This window comes from Nicotiana attenuata, chromosome 5, assembly GCF_001879085.1.
Source record: "Nicotiana attenuata strain UT chromosome 5, NIATTr2, whole genome shotgun sequence".
Classification (NCBI taxonomy): domain Eukaryota; kingdom Viridiplantae; phylum Streptophyta; class Magnoliopsida; order Solanales; family Solanaceae; genus Nicotiana; species Nicotiana attenuata.
The window spans coordinates 48,897,997-48,912,138 of NC_031993.1; the positions used below are offsets into that span (position 1 = coordinate 48,897,997).

Here is a 14,142-nt window from a genome sequence, read left to right on the forward strand (position 1 = left end):
AATTGGTATCGACTTTAAGACGTTAACTGTTTTTGTATTTGGCAGCCCTTTAACCAATCATATATATATATATATATATATATATATATATATATATATATATATATATATATATATATGCTGGTTTGCATGTACAGCCTAATATGACCGACATATGTCAATAACGAATCCAAAATATGGTAATGAGCAATTTTTTTACGAATAAAGTGGAAATCCACATCAATATCATGAAAAACTAGATTACATCTCATATGAATGGAGCTAACATTATTGCACAACATACAAACTGGAAGAAAATGCCAAATTATTGGCAACTATGACGAATCCAAGACGTTATAGCAACAATAAACAAAATGACCCTATACTTGGCCTCTACAGAGGATTTCGAAATTGTTGGTTGCTTCTTCATATGCCAAGTGATAAGATTAATGTTATTAATTCAAGGGTAGACTCGAAATGTTATACATTCATTAAATGAGCTCAATTTGCCACTATTTTCATTTTATGATGCATTTCCTACGAAATTTCCCCTATTTCTTGATATTTGGAATATAGTATCAACAAATGATAGAATGATATAGCAGACAAAAAACATTAATAATAACAGCTTCTACTGGCCGAAAGTCCAATGCCAACCTACAAAGAGTGTGAACTTCTACGTTAAAACGACACAAATTATGCCCTATTACATCCTACGAAAGTAATTCTCATTTAAATATTTGTCACACAAAGGGATGGTGAGCCTAAAGTTCCAAGTAGGCTAAAAAATAAGCCTATAAGGTACAGGAATACACCGATAATACAACAACCGAACTAAATCAAGATGATGGACTTTGCTCTTTATTAGATTCTTCTCCACGCATAGAAATATTGTTCTCTACTGCAGAGATTCTTGAGCTATGTATGGAGTTCAGTGATACCGTGTTATCCCCAGGAAAGGGAGTCGAAGAAGTAAAATTGTGACTTGGCCTAGTGTAAGCTTCATTAGTTCGTTCTTCATAAACGGAAGTAGTTGCAGGAATAGCAGCGAAAGTAGTTGCATGCTCGAACCTCTGCTTCTTGGGCTCCTGCTCTTGCTGGTGACCAGGAATAAAGCTCCCAATAACAACCTGATCAGCTCAAAATGTTCAGATTGAATTTCAAATAATGTTGAGCTAAAGTCATGGAGTACTGTTAAAGAAATGGATCTTGGGCTTAACTCAATCTCAAAAGCTAGCTCATGAGGGAAGGAGTGTCCAGGCCATATAAAGAGACCATCAATCCCTTTATAGAGTATAGACCGATGTGGGACTTTTCAACACCCCTCTCACGCCCAGGGCTGGACATCTGAAGCGCGGGCAATTTAATATGGGGCCCAACATCGAGAAAAGAGAATTGGAATGGGTCCTGCTCTGATACTATGATAAATGAACTTTGGGCTTAACTCAACCCCAAAAGCTAGCTCATGAAGTGAAAATTACCCAATACCATGTAAGGATACCCATTCGTTAATTCCCTCCCGAAGTGGGACTCAACACCCCCTCTCACGCCCACGACTGGACATATGAAGCGTGGACAATATAAATAGGGACCCAACATGGGGTAATTGGGATGAAATTGATACTATGTCACAGAAATGGACCTTGGGCCTAACTCAATCCAAAGAGCTAGCCTTTGGGATTGCTCAAGCCATATAAAGAGACTACCCATCCCTTTATGGATCAATGTGGGACTCTTCAATAAGTACTTAGATACTGACCTGAATAGGACCAGCTGCTATCAACATGCCGGCAAGTCCACCTCCAATAACACGACCATCGGGACCTGAAAGGGACACACTCATCCCACCAGTTCTGGTTTTTGTTACTCCATTATCACTAGACATATACGATCCTGTCAGAGAGAGAATTTCAAATCGACCCTGCAAAAAGCATGAATCATAAGTTAAGATTACTAGGCATTATCTAAGGAAGAAAGATTACCCATAGCTATTTCATTGGATTGGTTCGACGTGGAATAAAGGAACAATACTTCTCTATACATATTATAGAAATTAGACAGCATGTCTCACCAAAGATGACTGAATTCTATATTTTACATGTCACTGGCAAACATCAATCAATACAAGAATGTTCAAACTAAAAGGGAAAAGATACAGAAGCAGCAGAGTGCCTTCGCACAATAACAAATTTAATCCATATCGACCTGGATGTCAAAACAGCCTCATTATAATGCGGCACAAGGCTATCCAGAGTATTTCGCTTCTCTTTTAAAGACAAGGAGGAGATCAAGCAGTTTCTATAAGAAGAATGCAGAGAATATACGCAAACAGTTGACTACGTATGAAGCAGATGAATACATGCAAATCAAATTCTCAAAGTAAAGAGCCACACCTCATAGGTCAAAGTTCCACCAGATGAATTTGGCTGACCAAGTGTAACATTTGAAATTGCGCCATTGGCAGCCAGCACACAAATAGCTCTAGACCCTTGCTGAGCAAATGAAATGATTTTCATTGCAACATCCTGATACATAAAATTCAAAAATGAAACAGTTTGGATTTTAAATGATCGCACAGAAGTAGAAAATCCATGAAAGAACAGTAAATCAACTTTCAATCAAATAAACACATCTAGCTGCAAGAGTACTGAGCTGCTAGAATGGTTTGCCAACAGCAAGCTGACATTTTTCTTGTATACAGCGCATAATTCTTTAAGCATGTTTTCATTAAGTGATAGTTAAGCCTGGATCTTATCACCCACACACCTAATGCCCAATGTCAAAAGAGAAATCGATAGAACTCCCAGATTTTCTGAATGACAACTACCAACCTATAGCACCACTGCAACAAATGCACATGGTAAATATAGATAATGATTATAAATTTCTTGGTAGTTTCAAACTTATAATAATTACTGTATTATTATTCTGATAAGTAGGTAGTTGCAAAATAAACAAAGTTAACAAATGTGAGAATTAGGAAATAAGTGCAGTAATGGTGCTATTAGCTTCTGGTTCTGCCTGATCCAGTGTTTCATTTTTTGCCACTATGATGCTCCACAAACAAGGAGGAATGAACATTTCATTAAATTAATATGAAATCTTCCATTCCACCCAAATTTCAAACTTTTGTATTGTCTATCCTATTTAGATTCCTGGATACCACAAAACTACATTTAAAAATTAAAAAAAAGGGCAGCCCGGTGCACTAAGCTCCCGCTATGCGCAGGGTCCGGGGAAGGGCCGGACCACAAGGATCTATTGTACGCAACCTTACCCTGCATTTCTTCAAGAGCCTATTTCCACGGCTCAAACCCGTGACCTCCTGGTCACATGGCAACAACTTTACCAATTACGCCAAGGTTCCCCTTCCAAAACTACATTAAAATATACATAAAATAAAATATATATATACGAACTCTTGATTGAACTTCTTGTATATATACTAGTTGCAGATTGAAGCATAATTGTTGTAGTTGTAGATTGAACAATTGGAATACCACAGAGATGCCTATCTCCAACTTTTATGAGACTGAGCCTAGTGTCTTCTTAACTTAAGGTTGTACTTCAAAAGCCTCCCATGAAGAAATAATTAAATTAGACTTTAGCAACCACACGCTAGTTCCATCTTAAAAAGATAGAAATCAGCAATAGAAACCAGCTTCTTTACAACCTAAGTACGATGTACACTTCCACACGTTAAGATATCTACCAGTTGTACATCTAACTGCTCAGTCTGATAATACAAGAGCATTCCTACTACATATGCAAATGCATAATTGAGAAAAGTAGAAAACTTACTTTTTGATGATAGCAGCCAGAGTTAAGCACAAGTTAGTTATTTAATTATCAATTCTATGATATGCTATCACCAATAACAAACACAAAGTAATAACCACTGTTAGAGTATCCATAAAAAGTTTAAAACTACCGCTGCTAACTTTTTGTCCTCTTCGACTTTACCTTTTCCTAAAAGTTGGCATTTTCGGCAATATTTTTCTAGAGGAATCTAGGCGTGTCCGCTCTATTAGGCTTAAAATGAAAAGTACCAATATACTTCATTCCAGTTCAGTAGTGTAAAATCACCATCACAATCCAGCTATAGCCTACAGGGCCCAAAGCTGGCATTGCAAGTTGCAACAAGGTAAAAATCATAACATTTGTCTGAATTTAACTTATGCCTTAATAGAAAAGGGCATTTTACATCGCATTTCATATTGCTTTGTACATAAAGACAGGCGCAGAAACTGGGCTTGCTGGAGTCTGAAGAACTTTCATCCTTGGATGAGAACATCAGTAAGAGATGAAATATTAACTACAGAATCTACTTATAACATGCAAGTATTATTGTCCTCTACAAAGAGGCAGTCATGTATATTGGTTCTAGTAGAGAATGTCAGCTTTCAGTATGCTACTTAACATTTTTGTCCCCAATGCATACGAAGAAGCCATAGACGCTAAAAACATGCAATCGTTGCTACAACAAAATAACTAGATCCAAATTACGTTGAGGTTTAACAGGTAACTTAATGGCAGGGGTAGGAGCAATTTCGTCTCTTCGCGGACATGGTGAATTAAATTTATGCTGTGAAGCTGTCAAATATAAAGCAAGCTTTTCAAAGTGGTAGTAATGCAGTACAAATATATGAACTAATAGATAAGGCATACCTCGCCGGCATTAACAGTGATCACATGTGGTGTAAAGTTTGGACCACCAGAGTATCCAACATGTGGTGAAATATTTGCAGCAGCAGAGTATGGCACCCTCTCCCCTAAGGAAATTAAATACATTTGCAACAATAGCTCAAGCAAACCGAAATCTTCAAAATAATGCTAAAATGAACAGTTAAACGAATAATATCAAGCTTCCCACAAATAAATGAGGATGATATCTATATAGACTACTTCAGAAGCTGAATATCACAAAGAGGTCAATTTAATTTTTTTTTTAATTTAATCAGTTCCCACATCCACTTGATGTTCTAGTCTCCAAATTCAAATATATAGCATATTATCAGTACACTGAAAATTCTAACTTCAAGTTGATGAGGTAATATCTTTCTATGTGTTGCATAATGATGATTGTCTTGTTATCACTGTTAGAGCACAGATTATTCTCAAATACACTGCCAGTCAGTGTTATCAAAGGCGAAAAGCGCAAAAAGTTCTAAGGTACGTTGGGGCTTTAAGTGCAAATTGCAAATAAAGTGTGGGGTTTAATGAAAAAAGGCGCAACTGGAGAAAAAGTAAAAATATGTATATGTAGTCCAAGACTAATAATTATAAGCATGAATAACAAATATATGGACAAAGAAATTGAAAAAAAATTACTATAAAGTGAAATATCAATTGTTTAACGTCGCCTTTTCATGATTACACTCATTGGCAAGGAATAGTATGCCTTAGAGCCTTGATGTGATACTAAAGTGCACATAAAGCGAGACGAAGCGCTCAACATGTTTCGAGCCTCGCTTCAGTGCTTAAGCGCGCACTGCTGCCAGTGAAAGTAAATGTTGGCATCATTAAACTTTGGAAGAACATTCTTTCTAGGAAAATCAGGTAGTAAAAGGATATTACTTTTATCAGGTGAATTGAATATCTGTGTATAAGTCGTTCATTATTGACTAATGAGGAGCAGAATCTTTTCATTGTTATTAGTTTGCTAGTTCGAAAAATATTCTCTGACATCAGCATCAGAATTTCTAGGATAGTAGACAACTGAACCTACTAAGGTGTATCTTGCGTCAGATCCATGCTTTGTTATATCATTTGTTGAATCCTACAGCAGTTTGTGTTATCATAGTATATTTCTAACCTACTTTCAAAATATTTCTTCCGTCTTGCGAAATAACCAATATTAAAACCGAACATGTACATATCATGCATCAAGTATCACACTACGCACTGCCTTATCCTTTTAAAATAGGTAGCGAGCTTTTTCATTATTCAATTAGTTCTTTATTCTATTTCACCTTGTTTCCTAAAAATATTGGGGTAAGGACACATGATTGTGACCACATAAGCTTATAAGAACTCATACCAAGTGGTATACTCTTTTTGCTGACCACATCATCCTGCTTCTCCTCCAGAAAACTACGGAACTAAAAATGCGAAGAAATATACCCCACATTCAGCATCATAAATGCCAAAGAACGAGATCAGTTTTAGATATGGGACCCAAGTTGCAAATTTGTTTTAAAAAAATTCAACTATAAGATAGAATGCAGAACAAAACAGAACTCAGCAAATTCAAAATTTTGTATATTAATGAGCACAAATAACTATTCAACAGTCAGAGACAGTGTGTTAGACCATTTTAAGCTTTTATAGGAAACACATCAAAGATCCAAACTTCAGTAATTCAGTTCAAGATTCTAAAATAAATCAATAGAATAGGGATAATGTTACCTGGACTTGAAAGCTCAAACTTCTGCTTCTTTTGGAAGGACTCAACCGGGCGGCTTCCACTATTTTTCCAACCTGAAAAATCTCCTGAAAGTGGGATTGAAGCTGATATTGGCATTGGTGATAATGCAGTGTTTACAGAACCATCTGGTCCGTATTTCTTAGGCCTTCCCCTCTTCTTCTTCACTTCTGTAGATGGTGTCGCCATACTCACTGGATTTACTGGTGTGACTGCAGCCACTGATCCACTAAATCCATTGGTAGTTTCATTCCTTGGGGCCATTTTGTAATTTTCAGAAGCTCCATCACTTCTAATTGTAAACCCTAAACTATTAAGCCCTTCTTTCTCCTCCATTCATATACACAAAAATAAACCCTCAAAACCCCTAAACCCTGAAAACTCAAATCCCAAACTTGAAAAAGATCAAATCTTTCAAGTGCTAAAAACGTCAGAACAGAAAATCACAGTAAAAATACAAACTTTACCAAAAGCAACAGATCAAACAACATACTAACACCTCTAACTGTAACCCCAGAACTATTAACAAGTAAAAAAGACAAAACGCTGAAAACTTTTAAAGTACTTAAATCCCAACTAGAAAAAAGTTACTTTTTTTTAGCAAGAACTGAAAACTTAAGAATAACAGCAAGATAAAAATACAATCTTTACCAAATACAACAGAAGAAAGAAAACTAACACCAACTAACTCAGTAAAATCTTCAACTGCTGGAATCAGTTTGTATGTTTATGAATATCATCTGAACAGACAAACTAATTTCTGTGGTGAAAATCTAAAATGCATACTGACACTCTCAACTGTGGCTAACTCTCTGCTACTGCAGAGCAAAGTACAGAAAGCTAATTTTTAGAAATGGAAAAAAGAGGGTAATTTTTCTTGCTTTCACAATTTCTTGAGGAGTTGTGAAATTAGGGTTTTGCTAGAAAAAAAAGTTGAAGGACGAAAATAATAAAGATTGAAAAATGGGGAAAAGATAAATTTTAATTTAATTTAAAATAAAGAAAATTTAACTTGCAGCTGTATTATTTAATTGCAAATTCAAAGTATTAATTTCGGTTAATTAAATGGTTTGACGTCCGTCTTGGAAATTTAAATTATTAATAAAATAATAATGAAACCTTTTAAAATTTGCAACAATAAATGAATTAAAAATTTGGGAAAGGAAATTTCCAATTATTTTCAGAATGCAAATTCAAAGCTGTAAAGTTAACATTGGAGCCATCCAAATATTTCCAACCTCTGACATGTTGTTTGGTCAGTTGACTGTCAAAATTAAAAAGACACCTTTAATTTCGGAAATTTTACTGATGATGCCATTTTAGAAAATTGAAGGACGTATAGTTGAAGCATACTGCTAAATAGCAAAGATATTCCAAGAATCCAGGAGTATTGAGTCAACTTGGGCAGTAGTCAGAAAGTATCCGTAGGTTATGTCATTGTCTCTGTGTCACTTTATAACTGTGATTGTTCCCACGTACAACATCCTTAAACCTCTCAGTATGTTGGATATGGAGAGGCAAATAGATTCTGAGTTTCTACTTTAAATGCAGAAAAGAAGGTGAAAATTTCATGGGGTTAATTTTCAGAAGCTTAATTCTAGAGATGGTTTTACCGATCCAAAAGTACAGTTACTTTTTAGAAACCAAGCCTAGAGTGAGTTTCTCCTCGTTAAATAAATTTTGGTAAACAAATGAATAGAGTTATTCGATATTTATACTAATAGAGGTAGTAGAATGTTGTAATTCACTGTGTAAAAATAAATTAAGCTTTAGAATGAAGAAGAAGGTAAAATCGTTGAGAGAGAGATAAGAAATGTAGGAGAATTTCATTTCCAATAATCATACAGAATAGTAGAGTATAAACTAAAGGTGTTAATCGGGCGGGCTGGGACGGGCTGGACAAAAAAAACGTCAGCCCGTACGGGTTCGGGGCGGGTTGTTATCGGGCTGGGGTTAACGGGTTGGTGGCGGGCTGGGATTTTTCGGGTTCTATAGGGCCCGTACGGGTGCGGGTTTAACGGGCTCGGGCGGGTCGGGCTATATATAAAAATTTTTTTAAATTAAGTTATATTTTTCTTTTTCAATGTTATTGAAACTTTTAAGGGTTAAAATTAAAGATTAGAATTGAACTTTTAAGGGTTAGAAATAAAAGAACAAACTAAAAAATTCTAAATTTGAAAATAGAAAGTAAGTGTCTATATAAAAAATATTGAATAAGACTAATATGCAATATAAAAAAATCACAATATTTAAGTAACTTTGATATTTTTATTGAATAATATAATACTTCAAATTAATTTGCAAGTTCTTTTTTGATTTTTAAAATTTTTGAACTTGCAAATTAAAAGTTTACAACAATTGTTAAAAAAAAAGAAGAAATAGTAAATCATATGTTTTGCATCATCTTTGAAAGCTCTTCCATGTCAATGTGAGGTTCTTGGTTTCCGGTATTATAATCGGTACCATAAACCATTATATCTCCAATTTCTTGGTCTTCCTCTTCATCTACCTCGTCACGCCCTTGATTTCGCCGTTCTGATCTAATCCAATCTCTGAAGCACACTAGAACTTCCAAAGCGTTGCTGCCCAATGAATGACGGGTATCTCCTAGCTGCTGTCTTGCTTGGCTAAATGCGCTCTCTGATGCGACTGTTCAAAATAGGCACATTTAGAACGTCTCGAGCCATGGCCGAAAGAACAGGAAACTGATTTGAGTTGCTCCTCCACAACTCAGAGGTAGAAAATCCTTTGTGAGGGGCTCCAGTGACTTTTGCAAGTAGAATTGGAGTTCATCAATATTCCGGCTACTGGTTTGTTGATGCTCTCCTAGTGTAGACCAAATCAAATAATCTTGAACATTATCATCATCTTCCAAATTTGTTCCAGATGTTGAAGTATTAGTTGAAGGAATATTTGCATCTACAACCGAAGAAGCATCAACAATGTTAGCGTAATAATTATACAAAATTTGTAAATGTTTGTGCAGATCAGAAATACAAGTCTCACTATCAGGAGTTTCAGTTGCTCCAATGTCCATATAAGTATATAAAGCACTGATTAATTGGCGACACTTTATCATTTTGATAGTAGGGTTTAAAATAGCACCAATTAGGAAAATAGGGGGAACTGGGAAGAAATATTTTTTAAACTTATCTAGCATTTGTGCAACAACAGCAGTATATCCGTCTTTCGTCTTCAACTTATGTAGTAAAAGAGAAATTTCAGCAATATGAACTAAACCATTTACAATAGTAGGATAATAAGCTCCGGAAAACTCAAGTGTAGCCACATAAAATTTTTGTAAAAACTTTACAACATCTTCAATGACATCCCAAGTTTTAGATGTTAACAAACGGTTAGGATCGGTACAATGAGAATTAGCAACTTCAGTTATAGGCATTCTATATTTATAACAACATCTTAGGAATAAATAAGTATAATTCCACCTAGTAACTATTTCTTCAGGCATGAGTCTTGGTTTTAGTCCATAGTGTACACATTTTTCCTTAAATGCATTTAATCTAGCACTTCTATTATTTCCTTGAATTACACCAACAGCTCTCCTAACTAAAAAGATTTCATTGTGAAATAAGTCAAGGCCACTCTTCACAATTAAGTTATAAATATGACATGCACATCTAATATGAAATATTTCAGGAAGTGGTGGGTGTAGATGCAATTTTAGTAATGTAATAGCAGAATTGTTGTTAGAAGCATTATCAAATGACATACACAAAACTTTTTCAGAAAGATTATAAAATAAAGCAACTTCATGGATAGTATTACTTATAAATGCACCGGTATGACTTTGATCTTCATCATATTTAAAAGCAATAACACGTTTTTGCATACAAAAATTATCATCTATCCAATGGCACGTAACAGTTAAATAATCATTTCCATTTACAGCACGACCAATATCAGAAGTAAGAGAAACTTTACAAGGAAGACTTGCGAACAAATAACGTATATATGTCTGATATTGTCCATAAAGCCTAAAGATATCAGATCTACAAGTACTTCTAGGAATACCTTTAAACATAGGGTTATAAATTCTTTGAATATAAGTAACAAGATATGGTGAAGAAGCAAAATTAAAAGGTAAACAACCTAAAACAATCATTTTAGCTAATTCTTCTCGGTCTTTTTTAATATCGTATTTACCCAATAACCCCCCAGTGGTCGGGTTAAGTTTTTGTTGCCCACCTTCATCGCCTACTCCCCAGTCAATAGGGTGAATTTCTTCCATGTGCCTACGAAGTTGACCTGTTCCTCCATTCTTACCGGGCTCATGTTTATAAACTTCCTTACATATTTTACATTTTACATAATTTTTCTCATTTTCTAGTCTATCAAAAAAATTCCAACACTTACTTCTTAATCTTCGATTCTTTTTAATAGGCAAAGGAGGCTTACTTGCACTTCCACCCCTAATATTTTGTGTTTGACTAGCATTACCGGGTGTAGGTGGTGGTGTTTCAAGATTATCGGGTGATGGAATATCATTTAAAATATCATCTAAATCATCATCAATACCATAATTTTCTTGAAGTAGCTCATAATCTACATTTACATTTTCGGGTGAACTTTCAGAAACATGTGTAAAACTACTAGAAGAAGAACCACCTCTTATTCTTTTGGAATTTTTCTTACTACCACCTCTACTAGTAGTGCAAGCTTTTTTGGCCGCTCTAAGTAAATCCATTATGTAATTTAAAATAAAAAATTCAAATAAAAATTCTAAATAATAAAGAGAAAGGGATGGAACGAGTGTACAGGGATTCTGAATGACCGCACTAAATTTGATATAGAAAGTAGAAACTCAAACTTCAATTGATAACTTGATACTTGATAATTGATGCCACACTTCACTTGAATAATTGAATTAGAAATTTATGATAATAATACTTTTGTAATGACAAAGCTAAATATTTGATGAAACTTGAAAGTTGAAAGCTTGAAATAATGAGTAATTGGGAATATTATCAAGAGAGAATTGAGAGAGAATTAGAGAGAAAATGAATGAATTGTGAGGAATAATGAAGAAGAAAGGGGGGTATTTATAGTTTTTAAAAGGCTACAATTGCAATTTACAAATTATAAGGGGTCGGGGGTTAAAATATAAATAAAGAAGAAAAAAAGTGGCTGTTGGGGCAGAAAAACCCGTTGGCCAACGGTCTTTTTTGGTATTTGACCGTTGGCAACGGTCAGATTTTAATAAATAAAAAAAAATTATATTACGGGTTAACGGGCTGAACCGGGCTGTAGCCCGTTAAGAACCCGTTAAGGGCTTAACGGGTTGTAGCGGGTTCGGTCACCCGTTTAAAAAAAAATTAACGTTTGTACGCCCGCCCCCCCGCCCAACCCGTCCCAACCCGCTTTTTTTGCTACAGTAACGGGCTGGACCGGGCTGACCCGGGTTGAACCGGGTTGTTAGCGGGTCAGCCCGGCCCGATTAACACCTTTAGTATAAACTGACTTTATGCACACTCCTTAACAGTGTATTTTCTAACAACTTAACTAGCTCCTAATTACTCTGCTAACAACTAATAATAACTAACTCTATAAAGATTTCTATACTTTTAGAGGTCGTATGGTACGCGAACTAAATTATCCCGAGATTATAATTCCTGGACTAATTTATCCCACCTGGGAGGTGGGATAAAATAATTCCAAGTTTGACGGAATAAGGTGGGACAAGGTGGGATATTCAGTATCAAGCCTGAAATTAAATTTATACCACGTTTGGTTGATGGTATAAATTTATCCCAGGATAAATTTTTACTATCAACCAAATATGATATAAATTTAATCGCTTACTTATCCTGCAGACCAAACAACCCCTTACATTACTCAACACACCCCTTCAAACTAGGTGGTGTAAAAATATTGAAAACACCTAGCTTGGATTTTAGGTACTCATGTTACACTTTAGTCAGTCCTTTTTGTGAAAATGTCTAGCAATATATTTTGTAGTGATAAGTCTTTATTGAATTCTTTCGCTCACAAATTGATAATCGATTTTATTATGTTTGGTTCTGTCGTGGTAAACTGGATTCGCAACTATTTGTATAGTTGTTTTGCTATCACTGTATATATCAATAGGCAGTTTGATTTGTGTATCAACTTGATTCAACAAACCTTGAAGCCAAATTAACTCAGTCATTGTTGTTGCTAGACTTCTATATTCAGCTTCTGCGAACTTCAATATATAGTTGTTTGTTTCTTAGATTTCTAAGAAACTAAAGAATCACCCACCTTTACGAAGAAACTTGTGACTGACTTTCTGGTCAAAGAACAAGCAACCCAGTCTGCATCACAAAATACAGTAATTGTCTGATTACTGGATAGGAGAATTCCTTGTCCTAGCTGATTCTTAACATATTTTACAATCCTCAAGGCAGCTTCCATGTGTGACCTTTTAGGTTGTTGAAGACACTGACTGGGTGTCTGAACTCCAAATGCTATATTTGGCCTAGTTACAATTAAATATAAAAGTTTTCCTATCAATCTCTAATAAGAAGTTTGATCAACCAATGAGTCCTTTCTTATGTGTTTTATGTCTTTCCAACATAATCATCACATTGTTTGGAAGTTAATTTATTATTGATGTCAATAGGAATTGTTGTCGGTTTGGTTGCAGCTAGTCTAACCTCTGAATAAATTCCAAAGCATATTTCCTTTAGTACATAGTGATACTTTGCTTAGATCAAACACAATACCTAGGAAATACCTTAGCTCTCCTAGGTCTTTCATATTGAAAGCATTCTATAATGAGATTTTGGTCTCCTCAAAAAGTTCTAAGTTATCTCATGTAATCAATATGTCATCTACGTATACTAAAATTATAGTAACTCCCTAATAAACAATGAGTGATCACACTAGCTCTGTATAAAATTGAACTATAGTAAAGCTTCATGTAGTTTGCATTTCACTGTTTATGAGACTTGTTTTAACCCACATAGAGATTTAATAAGTTTGCATACTGCATTATCCCCTGACTTTTAAATCACTAAGGCAACTCCATATTGTAGATTTCATCCAATATATCATCTTGAAGAAAGGCACTATTCACATCCTTTCGAAGTATATGCCATTTTCTTGCAGCTGCTAAAGCTAGGATAGTTCTAACTGTAACTATTTTCACCACTTGTGAAAAAGTTTCTTGACAGTCAATTTTTTATTTTTGACTATATCACTTAGCTACTAATCTAGCTTTGAACCTTTCAATCTCCCCTGAGGCCTTATATTTAATTTTGTATATCCACTTGCAACATATAGATTTCTTGGCTTCTGGTAGTTTCACAAAATCCCATGTATGGTTGTTCTCAAGTGGTTTTATTTCTTCATTCATTTCTTTTACCCATCTAGGATCTTTGATAGCTTCAGAGTATGTAGTAGGTTCAGTTGCAGAGGATGTTGCAGCTACATATGCTTGGTATTTAGAAGACAGTCTGTCATAGCTAATATATTTAGTTAGTGCATAAGGAACATCTTGATGCATATTGAGAGACATAAAGTCTTTCATCCAGATTGGAGGATGCTTACCTCTTCTGGACTTCCTGGTTTTAGGTAGTTGTATGCGATGCTGATTTTCTACAGTCACAGGAGGCACCTTTTGTGGAATATGAACATTTGGTTCAAGGTATGTGTCTGTCTGTTCTATATATAGATATGCAAATTCTCCTTCCATTGTACTCTGATTTGCATCATTTTCAGCTCCCTCAAACCTATCAAAT

The 14,142-nt window shown here is 35.1% G+C and overlaps 1 protein-coding gene across 1 annotated transcript; it reads right to left on the reverse strand.

The window, feature by feature from the left end:
* LOC109225811 (AT-hook motif nuclear-localized protein 2-like) lies at positions 556-7,361 on the reverse strand. The gene is made up of 5 exons (XM_019390594.1): positions 6,388-7,361; positions 4,648-4,751; positions 2,373-2,504; positions 1,739-1,900; positions 556-1,109 (listed from the first exon to the last, which is right to left on the reverse strand). Exons 1-5 carry the CDS (start codon positions 6,737-6,739, stop codon positions 819-821), a joined length of 1,041 nt encoding a protein of 346 aa, XP_019246139.1. The 5' UTR covers positions 6,740-7,361; the 3' UTR covers positions 556-818.